General features: G+C 44.9%; 1 protein-coding gene across 1 annotated transcript in view; it reads right to left on the reverse strand.

Annotated features, from left to right (window-relative positions):
* Positions 1 to 11,027: 11,027 nt before the first annotated feature.
* TMEFF2 (transmembrane protein with EGF like and two follistatin like domains 2) overlaps positions 11,028 to 25,755 on the reverse strand; it is a 235,259-nt gene continuing 220,531 nt past the window's right edge. Inside the window, exons 8-10 of the mRNA XM_059702604.1 lie at positions 17,215 to 17,338; positions 15,123 to 15,281; positions 11,028 to 11,359 (exon numbers count right to left, since the gene is read on the reverse strand). Of these exons, the coding sequence (XP_059558587.1) occupies positions 11,263 to 11,359; positions 15,123 to 15,281; positions 17,215 to 17,338 (380 nt within the window). The 3' untranslated portion in view covers positions 11,028 to 11,262. The remainder of the gene's footprint in view (positions 11,360 to 15,122; positions 15,282 to 17,214; positions 17,339 to 25,755) is intronic.

The raw sequence follows: 25,755 nt of genomic DNA on the forward strand, positions 1-25,755 counted from the left end.
GGCCATCGCAGTGCCCAGAGAGAGACTTTGAAAATCTGTGCCCAACAGCCCCCTTCCCAAAGCTGGTGTTTGCGCTCTCAGACGAGGGTCCTCAGCGCCCTCCCCCAGGTCGCCCCAAACCCCAGACTCAACACTGGGACCAGGAGCGGAAAGGAGAAGTGCTCAGCGATGCCTTTTTACAGTCAGTTAGGAGCTCCTGATTCCGAGCGTCCTTGTTATTCAGCGGCAGCGCTGGGGGTGTTTGTTTGTACGGAGCCGGTGGTGCTTTCTTCAGGGAGGGCCGGGGCTCGATGTCCTTGGGATGCGTTTTCAGGCAAGTCTCTTCCCGCAGGTGACAGGGCGCGGCTGCCATGGTGCCCGGTGCCCGTCCCTCAGTGCGGAGGGCCTTGTAATGGCGGGTCCCTGTCCAGTTCTCTCAGGTGCCCTAGCTCTGGATTTGTGGCTCCTACTATAGTTCCCTCCCCTGTAGCCTCTTCTTGGACTAGTTCACTGGGCCCAGGGCGGACTTGAATGGACCCCAAGATAACAAACCAGCGCAGCTAAATCTCCCCGGGCCTCCAGCTTACTTTTCTTGTACCAAGGAAGGAAGGAGTCATCAAATTTAAGTAATAAATGTGCAGACACGTGATCGGAATGTAGGCAATTAAGACCAGTTCAGTCTCCTGGAGCGTTGCGTGGATTTTGCTCTCGAACACATTTCGGGCCTGACAGGGTTGTACCCTCCACCTACTAATCATTGTTATGAACCGTTAACAAGGCAGGTTCCTTTTATTTGAAATTTTAAAACAAGCAGGGATTGCAGGAGAGATCCTGGGAATTGGGTCATTTAAAATGCGTTCCCTCTCCTCACTCTCCACTGCGCCATAGGACAGGGCTTGGCAGGGGGAGGCAAGCTCTGGGCCCAAGAGAGGGCCCTCAGCCCGCCTTCGCTGCGGGTCATTTACTCGGAATCCATCTCTTCCACTTACCGCTGACCTCGCGGAAGCAGCGTGCATTTTACAGCTTCTGCCTCCGTAGCTTCGGGAGTACAGCTCTCCGGCAGCCACCGTTTCTCCCTTTTCCTGGCATCCCCGGCCAAGACCGGTGAACGATAGAATCAGGTCCTGCGTCCTGAGCAAATGGAATCAGACGAGAGGCCCTGGGTCCTTTATAGTCTTGCCTCGATTAGTGTTTGACTTTTATCTCACGTATTAGTTCACCTTTGAGCCCTGCAGAGCCACTTAACAAGTTTCCCATCTTTGAGAAAAGGTTAGACATCGGCGATATTAATAAGACATAAAGCAAAGGTAGGTTTCCGCCCTGACTACTCAAAGGGTATATGCACGCCATCTGGGGGTTCCAGTAATGACTGCGCCTTCACGCATGTTCTAAATGGGCTTTCTGGTTCCGTTTTCCAGGCAGGGCCGGGCCCTACAATGCATTGTCCCCTTCTGCTGCTTGGCACTAGGTGTTAAAACAGCCGTGGGCAAACTACGGCCCGCGGGCCAGATCTGGCCCGTTTGAAATGAATAAAACTAAAAATAAAAAAGACCGTACCCTTTTATGTAATGATGTTTACTTTGAATTTATATTAGTTCACACAAACACTCCATCCATGCTTTTGTTCCGGCCCTCCGGTCCAGTTTAAGAACCCATTGTGGCCCTCGAGTCAAAAAGTTTGCCCACCCCTGCGTTAAAAGGACAAAATGAGAGACAAGGGAATGAGAACAGCTTCCACAAATGAATCTTCGAGTTCCAGCGCCTTTCAGAAGCAACAAGTCGTTTTTAATCTGACGATTTCTAATTAAATCGATGGAGGGACAAAATGCACCCGGAAGTGTCCGGCGCACATGAGGTAATAAGCCAGGTGGGAGGCAAAGAGCACGTAGCGCCCCGAAACTGTTCTGGAAGTGGATGCCTTTGAAAGGTCTCAGAGCAGCGAGCTGAAGAGCTCAGCTGGGGGTGGCTGCTAGGTTGCAATGACTGCAATGTGTAGCCCACCAGCTCCGTAATACCTTTTGCCCCACCAGGGTGCTGCCTGCAAGCTGGTACGGCTATGGAGGGTGGGAAGAAAGAGGGCAAAGGGAGAAAGGCTCCAAGACCCTTTTAGCAGCCTCCGCACTGTCTGCTTAGACTGTTGGGGTCTCTTGAAGAGACTGGCAACTTTCAAACCATGTCTTTTCCAACTTCTGCTGATTTATGCATAATGGCTTGTTATGTTTCCGACTTACATAGCCAGTTATTTCAGGTAGATTGGCAGAAGCTCATAGATGACTGGTTTCATTCATTCATAAATTCATTCATTCATTCATTCATTCAACAAATATTAATTAAGAACCTTCAGTGTTCTGGAAACTGTTCTAAGCACCAGGGTCACATGAACAAGACAGGCTTCTTAATCACATGAAGCTTAACATTGGGGAAGAGGGGCCAGAGATGAAAAAGAGACAGGAAAACAAGTAAACATACACGATCCAGACAAAATCTGGTATGATAACCATCCGAAATTATCTCTTTTTAAAAAATATATTTTATTGATTTTTTACAGAGAGGAAGGGAGAGGGACAGAGAGCTAGAAACATCAATGAGAGAGAAACATCCATCAGCTGCCTCCTGCACACCTCCCACTGGGGATGTGCCCGCAACCAAGGTACATGCCCTTGACCGGAATTGAACCTGGGACCCTTCAGTCCAAAATCATCTTGTTCACTCTCTCCTGACACCTACACAAGGTGGGGCAAAAGTAGGCTTCTAGTTGTGAGTAGTGAAACACAGAATTTATTCTTGTGTTATTATTTATTAATTACTAGAGGCCCAATACACAAAATTCGTGCACTGGAGGGGGGTGTCCCTCAGCCCAACCTGCACCCTCTCCAATCTGGGACCCCTCTGGGCCTAAACTGGCAGTCGGACATCCCTCTCACAATCCAGGACTGCTGGCTCCTAACCACTCGCCTCCTGCCAGCCTGATCACCTCCTAACTGCTTCCCTGCTGGCCTGATTGACACCTAACTGCTCCCTTGCCAGCTTAATTGCCCCCAACTGCCCTCTCCTGCTGGCCATCTTGTGACAACATGGGGGCAGCCATCTTGTGATGACGTGGGGGTGGCCATCTTGTGGTGATATGAGGGTGTGAGGGTCAATTTGCATATTACCTCTTTATTGTATAGGATTATTGTGTTACTTTTCCATAGGAACAACTTTAGGTAGAAAGGGCTATGTGGATGGCTGAGTTCATTAAAACTGGGAGGTGAGGTGGAGGGGAGAAAGGAGGAAAAGATAAGACCGCCAAGGCAGTATTTTTATATGTTGAAACAGTTGTTCTCTGTGGCTCATATTTTGTCTCTGAGGATAAATTCCACAGCAGAATTCCACAGTGATTGGAGCTATGGCAGCATTATTGGAACAAGTTTTTGGCTGGCCCGCAGGTCAGCTTAAATGATACGTGACTTGTGACACACGAGTCTAAAACCAAGAGTAATGAACCAGCATGATGCCATGGAGCAGAACGGATTCTGGTATGACCAAATTTTGGCCATGACTCATCATAGCTCTCTGACCTTGACCAAGTTATTTACAGCGTTAACAAGTTACTTTACAGTAAGTCATCAAAAATAACCCCACACAAACAAACAAAATCCCACCAACCTTATAAGTGTCTCAGAGGCTCATTGTATGAAATAAGCAAAACAGTGTTCATAAAGTTCCCCAAACAATACCTCACCTATAAAAGATGAGTTGAAAATCAATATGTGTCTACCGTGTTTTCAAACTTAGTCATAAATTATCATTTCATGTATGTCATACATATCACAATCAATCAACAAACCGTAATATCAATTCTTAAAATCCTCAGACATAACCAGAAAGAAAAAGTCAGTCCTTTAAGGACAGTTTTATTCTATTTCCTTCAGGTAAAAAAAAAAAAGGAGGGGGGTTAGTCTTAAATATAAGGAGTTTTGATTTTGTATGTCAGGGTCAAATCTGGCATAACGTTCCTTTGAGTGTGGTCACTGTTCAAATTCTAGCTGTACAGGCTTTTGGACACTGAAACAACAGCTTAATTAAGGATCAAAGGAAGGAAAATTCAAGGTTGATTCCTAGCACCGGGCACAATGGGGAGCTGCGGGTGCCAGGGAGGTGGTCACGCAGGAGAACAGAAAGACCTGGATTTCAAAGAAGGGAAGAAAATCAATGACTTAATCTCTCTAAAGCCTCAGATCCTGACAGAAACCGTTTCAGTGATGAAAAGAAAGCAGTGAAATGCAGATGGCTGCACCAGTTTCCCCCAAACTCTCAGGTGACTGCCTATCAGCTCCAGCCGTTGCAAAGATGTCTTAGAAAATCTCCCCCATGGAGGACCGCGTGGAAGCAAAAACATAAAGGTCTTTCCACTCTGTTTTGCTGGTGAATAAACAGGCAGGGATGAGCAAGTGTAATAGTTTCGTACAGTATATCATGTGCTTCCAAATATGAAAGGCCGTTTTTGCTTAATGACCCTTTCATAGAAGTTCGTGGTGTGATATAGGTATTTAGTGCATTAGGCATCATGTTTGTAGGTGTTGCTTAAGAAATTAACTCAACCCCTGGGTTAGGAATGTATTTTCCTATTTTTATTTCTCCTTCTTCTTCTTCTTCTTCTTCTTCTTCTTCTTCTTCTTCTTCTTCTTCTTATTATTATTATTATTATTATTATTATTATTATTATTGATTTCTGAGAGAAAGGAGAGGAAGAGAGACATAGATACATCGATGATGAGAGAAAATCATTGATTGGCTGCTCCTGCACCCCCCACACTGGGAATTGAGCCCACAACCTGGGCATGTGCCCAGACCAAGAATCGAACCGTGACCTCCTGGTTCATAGGCTGACACTCAACCACTAAGCCACGCTGGCCGGGCTATTTTTATATTTTCTGAAAATAACATGTAATTTGCCTAACTTCAATTTACAAATTGAATTTCTTTACAAATTAGAATTCAATGCAATCTGGTGGGAGTTTCAGATCTTGCTCTGCATGAGTTTTCCCAGGCACTCAGAGGCGATCTGGTCTCTCCCCCTCAAAGCCTGTCTTTATGGCATCTGGCTCTCCCGTGCAGTCAGTGGAAAGGGGGCTGCCAATGCGGCAAAAGGAAGTGTCCATCTGTGGTGGCTGGCCAGTGCGTGGGCACTCAGCCCCTCGGGGGATTCTGTGCAGCCTTTCGGGCCCCGCTGAGCTTCGGAGGATGGAACGTCCCCTGCTGCCGCCCATCGTTTCCTTCCTGCGCAGGCTCCGCTCAGGGACTCGCCTTTGTCGCTGGGTTTCTGGCAGCGGGTCTGGCAGAAGCTGGGGGAGAAAATGGCACTTGGTGTGGGCTGTGGGGAAGTTCACTTTTAATTCCCCGTCAATGTGCAATCAATCCGACGTCCCATTCAGGGAAGAATTGTGTGCATGTTTGTGGCCAAAAGTGATGCAGAAAAGCAACAGATGTGAGATGAGAGAAGAGGCAGCCCTTCATTACTTTGTTGCTAGAGCAGCTTGGGATCCGGATCGCCCTTTGAAGAGCGCATTTTCCTAGCTGCTTCTGGAAGACAAAGGAGGAGAGAGAGAGAGAGAGAGAGAGAGAGAGAGAGAGAGAGAGAGAGAGAGAGAGAGAGAGAGAGAGAGACTTATTCTCTTGCCCTGTACAGATTTTTTTACCCAGAGAGTTAAACTCCGTGAGGGATGCAAAAGTTCTGAACCCAAGATCCTTGCTGCAAAACACTCCCTTGATGCTTCCACATTTCAGAAAAAGCAGATGCTTGGCTCCAACTGGAGACTCAGAGCCCAGCACTCCTGACCGAGGGAAGGAAGCCTGCGACTGGGCCAGGCCCAGTTCAGAGAGAGGCCGTGGGGTGACCTGTCTGCTGCTTACAAAGGAAAAGCCCTTTCTTCTTAATCCCGCGCGGCTGTAACAAAACAGGAGGGTTAATTTCATGTAAATCACGCATCACTGTCATTGGATATGAACATGCATGTACATCCTATTTAGAAGGGGATCTATGTTACTCTGTGGACACTGGTGCATGAACCCCAACCTCTGGGTACATCCTGGCTGTCCCCCAGGCCTGAGCTGTGGGCTCAACGACAAGGCCCGCTGGGCTCTGCTGGCCTGGGAGGAACTCAGCCACAGACTTGGAAAGGCTGAGAGGGGGGACATGGGACTTCCATTCCCATTTCTTTATTTTTTATTTTTAATGATTTCAGAGAGGAAGGGAGAGGGAGAGAGAGATAGAAACACTGAGAGAGATGTCATGGATTGGCTGCCTCCTGGACTGCGCACCCCACACTGGGTATGGAGCCCACAACCCGGGCATGTGCCCTGACCAGGAGTCAAACCGTGACCTCCTGGTTCATAGGTCGACACTCAACCACTGAGCCATGCCAGCCCAGCAAAGCTTTAGACACTATACTCTCCTCGGAGGGACTCATTCCATTTTTAATTCTTTGAATAGAATGTATAAATTTCTAGTTCTGTTGTTATTGTTTAATTCTCACTCCCACTCCTCCTGCTTAGAGTATACATCTAAGAGCAGAGACCTGTGACTCACTTCACTGCTGCATGACAGAACCTAGAACAGTGTCTGCCATGGGGTAGGCACCCAATCAAGGTTTGTTCATTCTTACCCAAGGATAGTTTTCCATTGATTTTCAGAGACAGTGGAAGGGAGGGGTAGAAACACAGAGAAAGAAGCATCAATTGTGAGAGAGACCCATCAATTGATTGCCTCCCTCACATACCCTGACCAGGGCTGGGGATGGAGCCTACAACTGAGGTTGGTGCCCTTGACCAGAATTGAACCCAGTACCCTTCAGTCCCCAGGCTGGGGCCCACTAAACGTTTGTTGAATAAATGAAAACAGCTGACAAGGCCCTAATTTCTGCCTTCTTGATACTCCCAGGCCGAGGGAGAGACAGACGTGTCTGTGACATTAAGGAAGAACCTGGGAAGCACCATAACTGAATTTGGAAGATGCCCAGGGAGTCAGGAGGCCTCACACATTAGCTGTTTCTGCTGTGGGGATGGCGGAGAGAAGAAGGGCATGGAGAGAGCATGAGGAGCGGATCAAACCTCAGAGGCGAGTAGAGTTTGCGTGAAGAATGAAGTCAGCCCGTATATCTCACCGTGAGGAAGCACGTCTGCCCAGCCTGGAGCCTCTCCTGGGGGCCCCTACATTCCGGACTGGCCATTCTCGGGGCCTTTGTACATCTTTATAATCTTTTCTTTACATCTCAGGGTCCCCCATGGGCTATGTGATCTTTGATACAAGAGACCAAGATGACCTGACAGTGAACACTTTTCAGGCAGGGACTCTGGCTTACTTATCTTTGTCTTCTCATAGATTAGCACAGTGCTGGTCATGGGTGACCCCCAGTATATCATGTATACTCTATATATATAAAAAGAGGTAATATGCAGATTAGGTCAGGTCGCCATAACAGTCATGACCAGCTCAGGAGGAGGGGCCTGGAGTGGGCCCAGAGCCTAAGAGAACAACAGACAGGGCGGCCCACGCCCAGCCCCGGAGCCGGAGGGAACAACATGCAGGGGGGCTGGCCCCCAGCCCCAGCCCCGCAGCTGCGGTGCTGGGCTGCTGGGGCCAGAGTGGAGACACAAATCTGCAGGGGGGCCGGGTTCGATTCTGATCAAGGGCATGTACCTAGGTTGCAGGCTCCTCCCTGGCCAGGGCCCAGGTCAGGGCTCATGCAGGAGGCAACCAATTGAAGTGTGCCTCTCACATTGATGTTTCTCTGTCTTTCCCTCTCTCTTCCACGCTCTCTATAAAAATCAAGGGGAAAATATCCTCATGGAAGGACAAAAAAAAAAAAAAGAGAAATGTCATATCCTATGAAAGAGACATCTTGAAAATGCCTAAAGAAAGTTGTCATTTTTTCATGGTGAAGGCACTGGAGTCCATGTTGATGAAAACACCTTGGCAGCTGCCGTGGCTGGCAGTGGCGTGATGGGGGTGGCGCCTTCCCCTGATCAGACCATTTGCCTTCCACAGAGGGAAGCCAGACTGCGGCTTAGGCCCATGGGGAGCAGGCCTAAGCCATCACAAGGACATCCCCTGAGGGCTCCCGGACTGTGAGAGGGGGCAGGCTGGGCTGAGGGAGCTCCCCCCCCCCCCACCCAGTGCATGAATTTTGTGCATCAGGCCTCTAGTACATGTATAATGAATCAATGAATTAATGAGTAAATGACATGGCTTAATAGCAGTTTATTTAGAAAGAGTTTTGACTTTAAGTTAGGATAAGTAGCAAAAATAGTGAATGTGGTCTTAAGTAGCAATAGTAAACGTATGGTGACTGGATGTGAATATCTAGAATCTTGGAATTACAGTGGGGCCTTGACTTATGAGTGTCCCGACTAACGAGTTTTTTGAGATATGAGCCGTCTCTTGGCCGATTTTTTGCTTTGAGTTGCGAGCTAAAATTCGGGTTACGAGCCAGCTTCAGATACCCCACTGCTAGTTGGCGCAGCGAACGTCACAGGGAACGCCACAACATCAGCCCAGCATCATGTGTCTCACTCATTCACTGTTGATTTGACATACGAGTAATTTGAGTTACGAGCTCCGTCACGGAACGAATTAAACTCGTAAGTCAAGGCCCCACTGTATAGAGATGGGAGTGATAAGAGAACTGAGACCTGAGATGTGGAATGACTTGCTCATGGTTCCATAGCAAAGCTGTGGTCCAGTAGGTCCAGAATGTAGAGATCATGGCTCTCAGTTAAATTGTTCTCTACAAGTTTGACTACATTCTATGCTGGTCAGACCACACCTGTGGTAATCTGTGCAATTCTGAACTCCGCACCTGAAGAAATAAGTTCACTGAGGAGAGTTTGTGCAAGGAAGGCTGATGCAGGTGCTAGGGGGGTGTGGAAATCACACAGATGAAGCTCAGATGAGGACATTGAGGACGTTTCATCTGAAGAAGAAAATACTTGCAAATGGGCTGTGGCGGGGGGTGGTGGTGGAAAATGTGATATCTGAGCTGATATTTTAAATACATATTTCATATTCCTTTGTCCCAGAGAGAAAGAAGAGGAGCCATGGGGAGAAACTATAGAGAAATAAATTTCAACTCAATATGAGGATAATTGCTTTCAAAATTAGAATTGTCCAAGAACACCTAACAAAGGGTACAAGTCAGTGAAACTGGTGTTTCTTTTAAGGCCGCTAAGCCCTGTGATGTTGCATTTCTGCTCTTCCTTTAGAAGGGTTTGCTTGCTACAACTCCTGTCTGCTAAAGGAGACCAGGGCTAGTTACATTTCTGTACCTGTTTCCAAACCAAAATTCCTCGCAGAAGTTTAAACGGAGTGTGTTTTGTACAACAGGCATAGGACTGGTTTATGGGAACAGCTGAATGATGGCTATGCCAAGGGATTCACACTTTCAAAGTGATGACTAACCTAAACAGGTTTCACAGAGTCCCACCTACTATGAAGGTTGACACCTTTTAATGTTTTAGCAAATATCTTAAATATCACTTAAGGAACCTTATCTTTCACTGAATATTTTATATTCAGAATGTGTTGCTTTGATCCTTGTCTTATTTTTTCTTTCTTTTTCTTGACACAGGAGTGTCACTCCTTTTGGTCCATGCAGAGGTCGTTTGAAGGAGACAAAGAAAGCTTTGTTATAGCTACAGAAAGCCATAAAGAACTACATAAAAGGGCAATTATTTGATTTGTTATTTTCATGTTTCTTTGATACATTTTTAGTTAATGTCTTCCAAAACGAATTAGTCCTAGATATTTGTGTGCTCAAAAATCCACCAACTTCCCACTAAGCTCTTTCAGATGCTGTGGGATTCATTTTTTTCTTTATCTCATCATATAAATATGTTTAAAACATATTTCTCTATTTTATAAAATACTAGAGGCCCAGTGCACGAAATTCATGCACTCGGAGAGGGGGGTCCCTCAGCCCGGCCTGCGCCGTCTTGCAGTCTGGGAGCCCTCAAGGGTTGTTCAACTGATGGCTTAGGTCCACTGTGGAGCGGGCCTAAGCTGTCAGTTGGACATCCTTAGCGCTGCCACAGAGGCAGGAGAGGCTCCCACCACCGCTGTTGTGCTTGCCAGCCATGAGCCCGGCATATGGCTGAGTGGTGTTCCCCCTGTGGGAGTGCACTGACCACCAGGGGGCAGCTCCTGCATTGAGCAACTGCCCCCTGGTGGTTAGTGTGCATCATAGCGACCAGTCGATCTGCTGTTTGGTCAATTTGCATATTAGCCTTTTATTATATAGGATTTTCATCACCTTAGTTCCATTTCATTTCAAATAATAGTGCTACATTAACCATAAACTATTCATGAGGTATTTGGTTGTGATTCCAACTTCTTTTTAAAGAACTATATACTACAAAGATAGCAAGGGGCTTCAAAGAATTCATGATTTTGGGGTTTCACATTTAATGGTGTTATTAAAATTTTCCCGTAGTTGCTAATTCCACCCCGTAAATGGAATAGATTGTGTGCTCTGTGTATTCTTAACATGTAACTTGTTCAGGACTCTCGGATATGTGCACTTAACTGGGAGATTCTGAGATGCTTCGCAAATAAAAACCAATAAATGCTTCCCCGTCTCTGTTATGAGTGATAAAACACTTTCCTTTCCCTTCTTCTTTGATTGAATTTATATGCCAGAGATTTTTCTGCTCTGGGGATGAAAATGGAGGACCAGGGAAGAAAGTTGATAAAATAGAGATGATTCAAAGATCTGAAATATTTTATCCTCACTCAATATAAAGTAAATTATTTTTTCTCTTTTCCAATAACCACTATTTCCCTTGGTCTTGGAATCACTCAAAACCTAGCCACTGAGTCCTGTATAAACGAATGCTCTGCCTCAAAATGTGGAGAGAGATGAAATACTGGGCCTGCACAGATCGCACTGGCTTGATCGCACTGGCTTGATCGTATTGACAGTTATGAGGTACCGCAAATTTAAGAATGCCATTTTTTCTCATCACTGAGTATTTATTATATATAACAAATACATGGGAAAGAAAAAACTATATTGTGTGATATAAATAGTTTATTTACATTACAGAAAAACATCAAGACAATGTATACTATTTCAAATATATCCATACATAATCAAATATAGCTGTAGGACGTGTTTTCATTGGTGTAGATTACCACAAATGCAAGGCAACATGTGTAGATCTCTTGTCTTACTCTTTTGTCTAGAATACTGTATGTGTAGTCCAAGCTCTCGGCGGTCCGGCCACTCACTGTGCGACATGCTCCCTTCAGATCAACCGTGTGGACGCCCTCGTTGTGTTGTCCGAACTGTAGTGCCCTGTGTTTTGCTTCTGTCTGTGAATTCTGTTGCTTCTGGGGCATTTCCTAGAAGGTCGGAAAGTTTACAAACTTAGTCCAGTGCTATCACCTACAGTTTGGTCCTACAATCACAGAGGGAAGTTATTAAAATAGATCAGAGGAAAGAATTTACTAGCAGCATCGCCAAGTTGCAGTCATCTCTGAGGTTCTGTGGAGGAGCATTGAAGAACAGAAGTGGGAGTTGAAGAGAAAAACATTTACTTAGTCTTCAACTGCTGACTCATCAAAGCACAAAGGATGACTCAGCACATGCAATCAAACAAATCGTGAGCCTCTCTAATCTCACTTTAAAGGTCTTTGACAATTTTATACTTGAAATGTCCTAAGGATGAATGTTATTGACATTTCAATGCTGCAAGTTTAAATCCCATCAAACCAGAGAATGAGCCAAGTGTTAATATCTGACATATAATGGAAAGAAACATTATATTGGTTCAGCCTAATATCATTTTTCACATTAATACTATATGCTAAGGACATAAATTGTTACCAATTATTTAGCCTCTATGAAAAGCTAATATTCAAATTATCTGAAAAGCTCTGATCTAGTATCTCTTTCTTGTAATACAAGAATGCTTTGATGATGCAAATGAGAACAACAACGTAAAGTTCATAAAAATCCTATCATAATAAGCTGTGGGTACCAGAGCGCATATATATATATATATATATATATATATATATTATAGTTCTTTTGGGGAGGGGGATGGTAGAGCTATCAAAATGAACATGGAGCTGGGAGTCACATTTTAGCAAGTGGGAGCCAGAGATTAAAAGGTTGAAAATCCATCTTCTCAACAGAGCAACTCTTTCATGTCTCTAGATGTTTATATTTTTTAATAAAACATTGAATTAGGAGGAGGGCAGGTGCTTGACTAAAATAGTAAAAACAAGGGGAAGAAATCAGAACAAAAAGGAATGTTGGATGAGGAGAAAAGGAAGAAAAAACAGAAGAATCAAGGTGATGAAGAGATTTAAAAACAATTGCTTGGTGCAATATTTTAAATCTCTTAGCAACTGGATATTTTGGAGTAGATCTTGACACACACATGTGCCCAGGTTACTAAGAAGGGAGGGTTTGGTGTGTGTGTGTGTGTGTGTGTGTGTGTGTAGGGGGGGGGCGGGGGGGCTAGTTGGAAAGCCTGGTTTTTGAGCAGAATATTTTCAAGTGATTGAAATAATCCACTCTGGGAACAGTGTAGTTTGCTGACTAGTTTGACTCCTGGAAAGATTTTGGAAGGCTTGGCTATCGTAAGACAGATTTATACAAGGCATTACAATAATGCTAATTGAGTTCATGTGCTATTTCTCTTCTTCAAAAGTAAACAGAAGGTAAGTTTTGTTTATTTTAACACAGATAATGATAATGACCTCATGCCTTGAAGAAGTGGCTTGCTCTAATTTGGAGCTGAGTTGAGGTTGCTGTGACCATCAGAATATGGGACATCGTGACCAGCCAGGGGGCAGTGTGAGCAGTGGGTAAGTGCATGGGCTCTGACCCTAGGCAGCCCTCCATTTCCGCCCTATTGTTCAGCTGTGTATACTCAGCAAATTGCTAACTTCTCATACCTCCGAGCCCCTATTGTGAAAGTAGGGATAATTATGCCTTCTTCATAATGCTAGTAAACGTATGTCTCTCTCTCTTTTTGTATATGTGTATATACACATACATGATATATACACATAATATATATACACAGAATTCCTGGTGAGCTAAGGACCCTATGTATTCCAGTTGTGTTTGTGTATGGGAATGGAAATGTGATTTAAAACAGACTTAAAAACATCTGCTAAAGTATTTAACGTTCTCATTTTTTTGTGAGTACAGGAAGTAACAAATTCAATTGTTATTGGATTAGATCTACTAAATATAAATTTTGTTTTTCATATCCCAATATCGCTTAGCTATTAGGAGGCTCAAGACCCTCAGAGTAATATGGTGTAGTCTGCTGTGTTTTAGATTCTTTCCTAGCTTCTCTTTTCTACTCAGTGTTTTTGATTTCTTCAGTCATCTTTCTGTTCCCCAGAATCTATTTTGACATAATCCACTGACTCACTTGGCATCTACAAGAGCGAGTCAGTTGATGAACTCGGCTTGGCTCAGAGTGGCAGAGCTCCAGTCGATGATCTTTCCTTAAGCCTTTAGGCCGGGCAAGGATTTATGAACCGTATTTTGTCTTTTTCAAGAGCAAATGCCACACTTGTCCTCAAGAAGATAGTGCAAAACAGAGACTGCGATGTGTTATGGCCTTTATTTTCTAAAGATATGATACTGTCCTTCATTTTCTTCCCTTTTGAAAAGAATTTTTGGGGAAACATTCTGATTTACAGTAGAGCTGTGCAAACACATGACAGTCTAAATGCCTTGTGAATTTGGGAAAAACCTTGAAAACTTCATGAGAACTTTTTTCTCCAGGAGCGGAAACAGGGCTGAAAGAAATATCTTCAATAGTGTTTCTGCGGGGTGGGACATAAACCATGTGCCTCTGGTTTAGAAGCCGATTCTTGGTTACCGTGGATTTATATGCTCGTCAAGTTAAGCAAGTGCCTGGCCTGTTCCTTTGCTCCAAGCCCAATGTCAGGCATCACTAATTAATCACGATTTCTTTCCTGTTGAAACTGGATGAAATCTCTGCATCTCTCGCAATCCTGCTCTCTGGGAAACAGTGACCATTTGATTGCTCTGAGGGTTGTGATATTTGCTGCACATTTCCAGATATCAAAAGTTTCCATGTTCTAACAGTGGTCAGCAAACTCATTAGTCAACAGAGCCAAATATCAACAGTACTTCTTCAAAATAGACTCGCCCCGGCCGAAAACCGACTTCTGCGCATGGGCCACGAAGTTTCAATCGCACTGTACGTGCGCCCGCACATGGTATTTTGTGGAAGAGCCACACTCAAGGGGCCAAAGAGCCGCATGTGGCTCACGAGCTGCAGTTTGCTGACCACGGTTCTAGAACATGACTTTTCTCATTTGGACTATTTTCTTTGAGTTTTGTGATTAAAGGCTATATTGTTAACTTAAGATAAAAATGTATTTGTTATTTATATCAAGTGTGTGAAAAATGATTATATCTAAGAGTTACACTAGGAAATATAAATGAGAGACATAATTTAATGCTTTTCTAAGCCTTGCTTAAAATCTATTCTGACCTCACTCAGCATACTGATCTAGATAAGTAAGGAAAAACTGGTCATTTATTAAATAGTCTATTAATAGTGTCAATAAAGACTGACTTTTTTCTAGTTGAAATAGAAGAGTATATTTATTTTTTATTTTTTAAATCCTTACCCGAGGATATTTTTCCATTGATTTTTAGAGAGAGTGGAAGAGGGAGGGAAAGACAGAGAGAAATATTGATGTGAGAGAAACACATCAATTGGTTGCCTCCTGCACGAACCCCTGACCAGGGCCCGGGCCGGGGAGGAGCCTGCAACCGAGGTACGTGCCCTTGACCAGAATCAAAGCCGGGACCCTTTGGTCCGCAGGCCCACGCGCTATCCACTGAGCACAACCGGCTAGGGCTGAAGAGTATATTTAAACAAAGTTTCATTACACATTAGAGAGGAAAAAGCCCTTTGCTTAGAAAATAAATAACCCTCATCAAAATGCAAAAATAAGAGAAATAATGGGTGCTACCCCAGCAGGAAAACCAGTGTCTCTCCACGTGGCTATTCCACCGCCGCTGTGATGGGGACATGGCTGCCAGTCCAGGAGGGAACTGGGCATCACTGATCTGACGGCGACGGGGAGGGACGGCACTGACCTTGTGATGCACAGCACCACCACGCAGATGACGGCGATCTGCACCGTCCCGATCACGGCCGCGATGAGCACGTACTGGAAGCGCACGGGCCCGGGCACCACGTACAGCACGCTGTAGTCCTTCTTGTCACAGTGCGGGCCCGTGTAGCCGGCGTCACACCTGCAAGACATGACAGCGCGCGGTCACCCGCAGGCGCCGGGCCCGTCCGCATCGCCGGCCTGGAGGCATTTATCTTCCTCACGAAAGTGGGGCTTTCTGTTTCCTTCTCTAAAAAAAATGCTACGGAGCAGATGCAGTCCTCCACTCCTCATTTTCAAACAGATCGCGTCGTGTTTTTGATTTCAAAGATGATGTGGTTTCCTTTTATGCGCACAGTAAGAGAGTCTGAGAATTGTTCTTTTTATATATTTTTTTAGGTGAACTTTATGTTTTATGTAACGTGTTCTTTCAGCAACCTAAGCCAACATGATTCCCTGAAGACAGGTTTCTTTCTGATAACATGGGGGAAATGGGGCTATTTCACTTCCTTCTTTGTGGGGGAAGCGTTCTCGCTGCTCCTCTTGGCAAACACGCTGAAGAATGTTAGGGCAGCGGCACAGGCCGAGCAGCGTCTTTAACCGGCTGGTTATGGAGTGGCCTGCTGAGCTAGGGGGTCCGCTCTCACTGGTGATGGTGATGGAGGCCAGAGGCTCGGCCCAGCCAGCCCCGGGAGAGGTGAGCCTGACGCTGCCTCGCCCTCCCCCTCCCCCGGAAGCTCAGGCAGACATGGTGCCAGGACCGGCCTCTGACAGTGAAGCAAGGAAACAGCTCATTAAAGCAACCCCCACGGGATCACTCTGTCACGGACTTTGTACAACTGTTTCAGTCCTTCACTTGGAACTTCTCCCCACTGCATCCTGGGACCTGTCCGCATCGGCGGAGTGTTCTCATGGCCACGGGGCTGAGGGTAAGGCCGGGGGAGCAGCCTCTGCTGGTGCTCATCCTGCCTGGCTTCCTGGGAGGGGGGGCGGGGGGGGGAGCTAGTCACTCAGGGAAGGGAAGCAGTTGTTGAGAAGAGTGGGGAGGGGAGAAGGAGGAGGACAGGGGAGGGGAGAGGAAGACAGAGGGAGAGAAACTCCTTTCTTTTAAAAAATATATATATTTTTACTTATTTCAGAGAGAAAGGAGAGGGACAGAGATAGAAACATCAATGATGAGAAAGAGTCATTGATCAGCTGCCTCCTGCACGCCCCACACTGGGGATGGAGCCTGCAGCCCGGGCCTGTGCCCTGATCTGGAATTGAACCACGACCTCCTGGTTCATAGGTCGACGCTCAACCACTGAGCCACAACCAGCCAGCCCGAAACTCCTTTCATTGTATATCAATACACAACCTGTTTCATCATATGCCACCTGTGTATTCCTTTAATAAAATGCATTGGTGTTTTCACTCTGGCTTTACCATCTCGGAAAGAAAGAGGTTCTCTCTGTGAATACTGAGCAGATGTGTATATTTATTAACTAAAGCCGGACAAGCAGTTTCTCTGTGTGTCACCTGAGCTTGGGTCTGTGGAGGGATCGCTATCACCTCACTATACAAGGTTGGTGGGTAGCAGGGCCACAGAAAAGAACGTGCCTGGCATAACCAAGGGCCATGGCCTCTATTCTGAGACCCGAGGGACTAGGGGAAAGATGGCCTCCGAGAGGCAGCGAGGTCGTCCTGGGGCAGGAAGGCTTCCCCATCCGCGTGTTTGAGAACCGCTTATAAGGACGCACCTGCTCCGTGCCACGTGCTGGCCTATGTCCCTGGGGCAGAGGGCGAAGAGAACAGAGGAGCCTGAGTCTCTAAGGCGCTTGTGACGCCCCAAGTACAATGTAACATTCTACCAGAAGAGCATGTCTGTAATGGTGTGTTACACAGCACTGGGGTGTGCAAGGCACACACACTGCATGGGTTCCCGGTGGGGGCCTGTGTGGGTGGGAGAGGCAGAGACCAGTTTGGCTGCTGATCACCCATTCGGGCAGAATGGCGTCCCGGTCCCTGTACCAGTCCAGCACTGGGCATCTACGCGTCTACGCGATACATCTCAGAGGTCAACGACGAAGCGTTACCTGCAGGACGGCTCCTGCGTGTTGATGGAGTGTTCGCACTTCCCGTGCTTGCAGAAGCCGTTGTAATGTTCCGGGCAGGGGATGTGGTGTTCTCTGGCGCTTTCTTCCAATTTGTTAGCATTCTCTGTGGACACAGATAAAAGCAAGCGCCCTGTCAATAAGTTTCTGAGCCGGGTAAGATCAACCAGACACTAAGAAGCAAAGTTACAGTAGGTAAAAGTATTCAAAAGGGCAGGAACTAAAAGGCCACGCCTCAGAAGAAAGGGAGAATTGAAAGGCAGACGTCTCTACAATTGTGTTTAGAGAGGGAGCTGCAGAACTACCCCATGCTTTTCATGCTTTTATGCAGTTTCCTACAGCTCCAGCAGCCAGCAATGTGTCCATGCATTGGCAGACAGCCTTAATGCTTTTGTGTAGAGACTGTACATTTATCATAAAATAATCCAAGAAGAAACAGCCCATTTTTTGAATATCAAAGCCCAGCATAATGTCCCTCAAAGAAAACTGCGGTAGTACCTTGATACTTTCTCAATGTGGGAGCTTGAAAGTTAAAATATGGCTGCGTTCAGTGGTTAAGCAGATGTTTTCCAAAACTGAATGCAAATTTCAACAAATGTTTTCTTTCAGGCTTTTTTCATCGACTGTGAACATGAATTTTACTAGCACCCATACATTTTCTTATTGCCAGAGTAAAGCTATTGAAAGAGCAAACGTTATTTCATAATTGCGTATGTAGATACTAACACAGAACATACCCAATGCTGTAAATGTGTGTAATGCATAACATTTGGCCCATGTTAACAATGTTACGTGAAATTTAAACTTGTGATAAAGAAAAAAAATCTTGTGTTTTAAAATAAACCCTCTCTTTTGTCATTAGGAAGTTTTTTAAAAATATATACTTTATTGATTTTTTACAGAGAGGAAGGGAATGGGATAGAGTTAGAAACATTGACGAGAGAGAAACATCGATCAGCTGCCTCCTGCACACCTCCTACTGGGGATGTGCCTGCAACCAAGGTACCAAGGTACATGCCCTTGACCAGAATCGAACCTGGGACCCTTCAGTCCGCAGGCCGACATTCTATCCATTGAGCAAAACCGGTTAGGGCTGTCATTAGGAAGTTTTGTTTTCTCATATTTTCCTAGAGATATTAAAATATTTTTCTGACTTTTGTTAATCCAAATACTTTTGCTTCATATTTGCAATGTCATCTCTAAGCAGTCTTTTGATTCCTTATATGTTCATTTTATAATATAAAGTTTTGCCTACTTTGAGTCCTTTCTATGACCTGAGACCTGACATACTTTAAAATTCTTGCCCAAACACAAAGGCAATGTAACTCCCTTACCATCAATCTAAAGTACCCTTCAGCACCACAGTACCTGGCAGCGGTAATGGACGATTGAGAATGAACTACGATGCTTATGAAATAGATGATTATTTCCACATATAATTTTTTATTATAGTATGTTCTTATCATTTTTACTGACATTCATGGATGATTTTTCTAATCATCAGGAGAAAAAAACATACCTTCATTATTAGTGAATCAGACAAATGTATTTTTTATGTTTAAGCAAAGCTGTGAAATATCTATACATTTTAAGATCTAGGTGTCCACTGCAAAACATTAAAGTTTGAAATAAATTGTTAAATAAGTGAAGTGCTTTCTTGTGTAGAAATATTTACATACATTGTTATGAGGGGCAATATTTCTAATTACAGATCCACATTCATAAATGATCTCGGATGAGGATGCTGGGGAGACTGAGGTGGCAGCTGAGTCACCCAGGTGTCTGTGTCTGCGACTCTTACCTGTACAGGTGACCTTTCGTTGGCGCTGTCATATTCCTACTATGATATTTGCCATTAAACTGAAGGAAACACTTCCACGGAAAGACTAAGCATAGGCAGAATTTTCCTTTTTTTCCGGTTTCTCCCATTCTTCCAAACTCTTTTGGAATTTTGCATCATGGTGTTTTGGGCAACCAATTGCAGCTACAGAAAGCAGGCACCAAACTGAAATGGATGAACGTTGAGTGAAATATCCAATAGGGGGCCACGTGACCGAAATGGAAGTAGGGCAACCACGGTGTTTAGATGCACCTTGTGATCACGCATGAACCCACAGAGCAGCCGACTTGGCTCATTTTGTGCCGCAACCGGGGGCTGCAAGCTCGAGTCAAACCAGGCACCTGCTGCTTAAAGACGATCTAGCAGTGGGGTTGGCTGGCCCCACTGCTGATGTAATGAGCCAGCACTGATTTCCCCTCGTAATTCTGGATCTTTCCCCACAGCAAACTATTAAGCACTTCTATTTAGGGTTCGTTAGCCACCCTCCAGTGCTTCCACACACCTGCACGCGGGAGCCCTTTCTGCAGCTCCCTACCTGCCAGCTGGGGGCCGGGACTTCAGCCCCCAAATTCTTTATTGGGGCTATTTGTCTTTCTGTCAGTTGTAAGAGAAGACCAAGAATTTCCTTAACTGAAAATCCGTTTTTAAGGCTATTTTATTTTTAACTCTGTCCCTCACCCCATACTGTTTGTTTCTGGATTTGTACCATATTCACCATTATGAGCTGAAGACCGAGGGCAAAACAGGAACTTGTGGGAGTGAATCTGTTGCCTCGCTGTGGTAAAAGCTGCATCTTTTTACAGAGTTCATTACCCAGCCAGGGCGATCACCTGGGAGGGGAAGCGTATCCATCATCAAATCCGCTAAATAGTTTACACCATCCCTCATGAGCTCAGAGCGCTCTATTTGTGGGATTCTGTCGAACACGAAAGTAGGGAGATTGAAAATAAATGAGTAGAAGAAATGATCCCTGGGCAAGAAAATGAGGAAACATCAATATATGTCAACAAATTTATAGTCAATCCAACCAAGTATACCGGCTGATTGAAAACCTGAATATATAACCACTCCTAGTAATGCGACAGACATATTTTAGGAATGAAATTTAAGTATATTAAGAAAAATAGAGACACAGAAACTTAATATTCCAACAGAATATGTGTATGGACCATTGTATTTGTAATTCTGATGTTTATGCATAGGTATTCAAGCAATAACAAAGCATTTAGAGCTTTAAAATCATATAAGTGATACTCTGGAAGTCTGTGTGGTATGTTCCCTCCAGGGGCTGATGATTTTGACATCACTTTCTCTGTCCTCCATATAAAAGGAGATTTAATGTAAGGGGCATGCTCTTTCCTCTAAGAGAGAGAGTGGTAATGGTAGAAACTCTTCCTGTCTTTGTTTAAAATCCTTGACTAATTTTCTATTTAAATGTTTACAAATGGTTTGTTCTAAAAGATCCCGACTCTAGCCTGGGGCATGGCTTAGTGGTTGAGTGTCGTCCTATGAACCAGGAGGTCACTGTTTGATTCCCAGTCAGAGCACATGCCTGGGTTGTGAGCTCCATCCCCAATAGGGGTGTGTGCGGGAGGCAACTGATCAATGATTCTCTCTCATCATTGATGTTTCTATCTCTCTCTCCCTCTCCTTCCTCTCTGAAATCAATAAAAATATATTAAAAAAAAGATATCCTGACCCTTTTAGGAAACAATTTCTAGTATAATCTGAGTTGACTAGCCCATTGCTATTCAATACTCCAGTCAAGAATTACAGAAGCCAGAGGGAGGGGCTGGAGAGGGGGCTCTACAGCACAGCTATACCTATTGTTTCTGTCCCGGTGCTTACAGGGGAAGAGACAGGAGGGGCCATAGAAAGAGGGCGTGGCAATTACCGTCACTAAGGGCTCACCTGCTCACAAGTCAAGCAAGGTGAGTGGGCAGAGCCAGGCACAGCATTTTAGGGACTAAACCAGTAGGGCGAGGGCAGGTTGTGTGTGCATGTCTGTGTATGTTTACTGTTAGTCCTGATTTTTCTCTCCCAAAAGCTTGGGATAAGATATCATTCAGAGAACCTACCAAAGCAACACACTGCAGACCAAAGTAGAGCCGTGCCAGTGTAAAACGGGACTATCCGTATGTCTGAACAAAGAACATTGACCTTGGACAAGGGTTACAGCTCGGGGAAAAGAAGTTCCTGAGAGGCAAGTCAACGCTACCTCCCAGCGTTCTCAGGGTGCCCTGGGAAGCCCCCCTGAACCAGTAAAGCCAGAGTCTCGGTGCAGAGATGGGTGTGCTAGACTCTCAGTGTGTGACGCTGTGAAACCACTTCTTTTGTTCTCATGCTCTGCTCTCAAGGCAGTTGCTGGGAGCCGGTCCATCCTTGCTGTTTCAAAGGACCTGGCATATATGGCATACTGTTCTTAATATGTTTGCTCACCTTCTTGGCACTATGTGTTTTAACCAAGGTCACCTCTCTGAGAAAGGTTGTTTCCCCAGGTAGGGGTTTTCCCCTGAAGTTAGGGAGGGAATAAAACCTCTTAACTAAGTGCCAGGCGGGTAATTAATCACTTTAACTACGAACAATCATGCTTAAGCTACATAATCTTTACTCCCTGGAATGGAGATAAGAAACGCCCTAACCTTTGTAATACAGATTGATAGGATTGAATCAACTGGTATAAATACAGATGTAACAACACAGAACTTAGAACACAGAACTTAGAACACAGAACTTAGAAGACAGAACCAAGAGAGACAGAACCTAGGCACAGAACCTACACAGAACGTTCTCTAGAGACAGAAGAACTTCGCTGGAGAGAACATGGCAAAAGATCCTGGACAGAAACTGGCTTCAGAACCTAGAGACAGAACCTAGCGAGAGAACATGGCAAAAGATCCTGGACTGAACCTGACTACAGAAATTGGCAAGAGAACCTGACTAGAACCTGGTGACTGAACCGGGCTGGAGAACCTGGACAGAACCTGGCTGGAGAACCTAGCGAGGGAACATGGCTACAGAACCTGGCTGGAGAACCTGGAGAACCTGGCTGGAGAACCTAGCAAGAGAACATGGACACAGAACCTAGCTGGAGATCCTAAGCAGAACCTCTCTGGAGATCCAGACCAGAACTTGGCTGGAGATCCTGACTGGAGATCCTGGCTAGGCTGCTGATCAACTGAACACTGTCTCCGTGTCATTCCTTCTTCGCTGACTCCGTCCACACCTTTGGGGACCCCTGGACCCGCTGGGGCTGGACCCCAGCAGGCAGTCTGAAAATAAGCTGACTTCTATGTAGCCTACACATTGGGGATGGCGTTGGCAGCCCCCCTGAGCATCTTATCAGTTTGACAGCAGTAGTATGTTTTGTTTGAGTGAATTTATTGGTTCTGAATTTCTGTGCAGTTTTTTGGACACAGGTCAGCTTCTTCGGCCCACTCAGTTTGGGGTTTTGTAAAATCAGATTTCTGCACCTACAGGCTAGAGGGCTGGACCCTACCCAGGGTGCACTGTGGCCTGGGAGGCCTCTGCAGGACAGGTCAGATGATATTCCTCGGGATATACCCACGCTTTGCTTTATTCCAGCCTTTCTTGCGAATATATACACACCTCGTGGGCCGCTGCTTCTCCAGCGGGGGTCTGACTCTGTGCAAGAATTTCAGAGCAAGTTGGAAAGATCCTAAATTAGAGGTAACATGGAGGACTCAGTGAGTGTTTTAGGGAAGCAGATTGCTACTGAACATTTTTAAGCAAGCAGAGAGGTTCAATAGGGGAAGAGTTACCTAGTGAAGAAGTGGGTTTCTGGTGGAGTTCAAAAGGAGCTGTGCTGATATTATTCAGGGATATTACAGAGTGCTACTGTGCGGTAGGTTAGATTATTTCAGACCTCTAGGTTCTTTGAATTCTAAGAGTAATATTTAAGTATTGCTAATACTTATTTGTAGCAAGTTACTAGTAAAGTTTACTAATATTTATTGTAAAATATTATTTTTTATATTCTTGGAAAAAGAAATGGAGAAATAGGACTCCTATGTAGACACAGTAAGTAAAGGAAATCACTTTGCTTTAATTATGGGAACGTTTTACTTTTACAAAGGGTGTAACGTGTCTTCAATATCGACTCCACCTACAATTCAGACATTCTTGCAGAGAGTGATCTTCACTATGGGTTGTCTTCCTCATGGGGAACAACATTGTGGATCTAAATTCGGCTCTAGCATCATGCTGTAACACTGCAAAGCACCTTGGCAAGACCATGGGTGTGAGTACAGTGTGGCTTATTGTCTTTTCAACTATCTTTTCCTGTGGGCACGCAGAATGTACCACATTTTCCCAGTAAACTAGTTATTTTCAATTTGAATACACTTATATAATACTTCTATTTTCATATTTAATAACAGTGCAAGGAAACTAAACTATGTGTCTACTTGTACACCTCTTGTGAGTGCTTGATTTTACTTCTCCCCTACTTACTACCATATCTCAAAAACAATTTGAAAATATTTTGTTTAACCAACTAGGAAAAGGAAAACCATCTTTCTTTCTATTATATTTATATTGTGCCTGGGGCAGGAACAAATTTCGAATTTAGAAGTAAAATCATATTGTCCCTGTTGTTGATTAGAGTTGGTTTCAAAGGAGATATATAATTCTTATGATTTCCTCTCCTTATCTTATCAGGCATGAACATACGCGGTGGCAGTAAAACCTCATATCTAGCTTGAATTGCAATCGAAGTTTTTTCAAGGCCAGAGAAGCGTTCCTATTGAGCGGGCTCTGAATGAGATGCTATATGAGTTCTTGCACATTAACAAATTCCATAATAGCTTCGCCGGCTGTCACGGTTTCTTCAAGGCACAGATGAGGAGATGAGAAGAGTCTCCTTTCTAAGCCTCTAGGACAAAGACTCAAATGAGAATGTGAGGCAAGTGACAGCCTCGCAGGGGGGACAGGGAGGCATTTAAGGACACAATCGATTCTTAAGTTTGGTGAAGAGCAGAGACCCATCACAGTGTCCTAGTTTACTGAATCTCTTCCATATTTAGAAAAATAACTTCAAAACAGAGACCAAGTCCTTCAAATTCAACATTTCTTCTGTAAGTGGAACATTAGCCTCTTTTTTTTTTTTCTAGGACAGCACTTTAATTAAAACTATTTGAGCCCTAGCCAGTTTGGCCCAGTGGATAGAGCGTCAGCCTCTGGACCGAAGGGTCCCTGGTTCGATTCTGGTCAAGGGCACGTACCTCGGTTGCAGGTACCGGGCCCTGGTTGGGGCTCCTGCAGGAGGCAACTGATTGATGTGTTTCTCTCTGTCCTTCCCTCTCTCTTCTACTCTCCCTAAAATCAATGGAAAAATATCCTCGGGTGAGGGTTAACAAACAACAACAAACCAACAAAAACCGATTTGACCCACAACTTTGCTAAGTAGGCAGGGGTGTGGGTTGGGAGTGGGATGGAAGGATTCAGAGAGAAATTCTTTCCTATGCCATCATCAATCAGGCAATGATAGAAAATGTGAAATGTGACTATCCATATCACTACTTGCATATATAAATATTATAATTGGACGCAAAATTAAAATAAAATGGAAGAAAACGAACTTCCATGTTCCTACATTCTCAAGCAAGGACTTAATGACATCATTCAAGAACAGCTGGAATTTAAATTAAAAAAATAAATAAAAGGACCGGCCTCTGAAACAGACACAGTCATTTGGGGGCTGAGAGATTGAAATGCAACACTGCTGGGGGATTATTCGCTTGGACTTTTATTATCTCAGTTTCCACTGGTGAGATATTTACATAGAAAGAAGCCGAGAAATCTCTGAAATCTTGGGAGAGACACTCTCCCAACATTTTAACTTATGACGTCTACATACAATTATTATGATTCAAGAATTTGGCATAATAAGCCTCATTCAGATTTAGTTAGAATTCTAGACTCCTGGGTGGGGGGTATTCATTTTTTTGTTGTTTGTTTATTACTAAGAGCAAAAGAAGCAGGCCTTTAGGTGCTTGCTCCAGCCTCCGTCTTAGAAGCGCCCACCGGCTTCAGCTGGCAGAGCACTCAAAGGAGGGATGGGAGCGGCCGGAGACACTGTGCTCGGCCTCTCATGGTCCTTTCGAGCTTCCCCTTCCCGTCAAGAGCCTGTTACTCTCAGCAAGTGGCTGACTCCTATAGGTTTAGAGGATTTAGCTCGAAGACTTTGTAAAACGATAGTATTTTCTGGAATGTTAGATGTCTCCGACAACACTTTGTAAACATCAGGCCTTGTGAAGGGGAAGGGCTCTCTGGGTCCTTAGCCTCCAGAGTCCAGGGCCGGAGTTGCTGGAAGCTTCTCTGGGCAATCTGCTCCAGCTCCCGCCCTGCGCTCTGGCTGCCGCAACCCTTCTCCCACACACTGCTCTTCGCAGACGAAGTTTCCTATCAACCTCATAGAAAGAAAAAGCGACGGAAGCACTGTATGCCAAGCATATTCAAGGATATTCCCCTCTCCTGCTTTCTTTCCTCTTGAACCAAATGTATGCATTTCTGGCAAATGTATTTGCTTAGTGGCCAATCTGGGCATCCTGTCTTAGTGAGCTTCTTTGGTGCCAATGCTGGAAAGGACAACCCAAGTGAGAGGGCTCAGGTCCTGTCCCCTTTGCCTTCTGGGCTCTGTGGTTCCAGCGACTGCCCTCTGC

The sequence above is a fragment of the Myotis daubentonii genome, chromosome 7 (genome assembly GCF_963259705.1).
Source record: "Myotis daubentonii chromosome 7, mMyoDau2.1, whole genome shotgun sequence".
Taxonomy (NCBI): Eukaryota; Metazoa; Chordata; class Mammalia; order Chiroptera; family Vespertilionidae; genus Myotis; species Myotis daubentonii.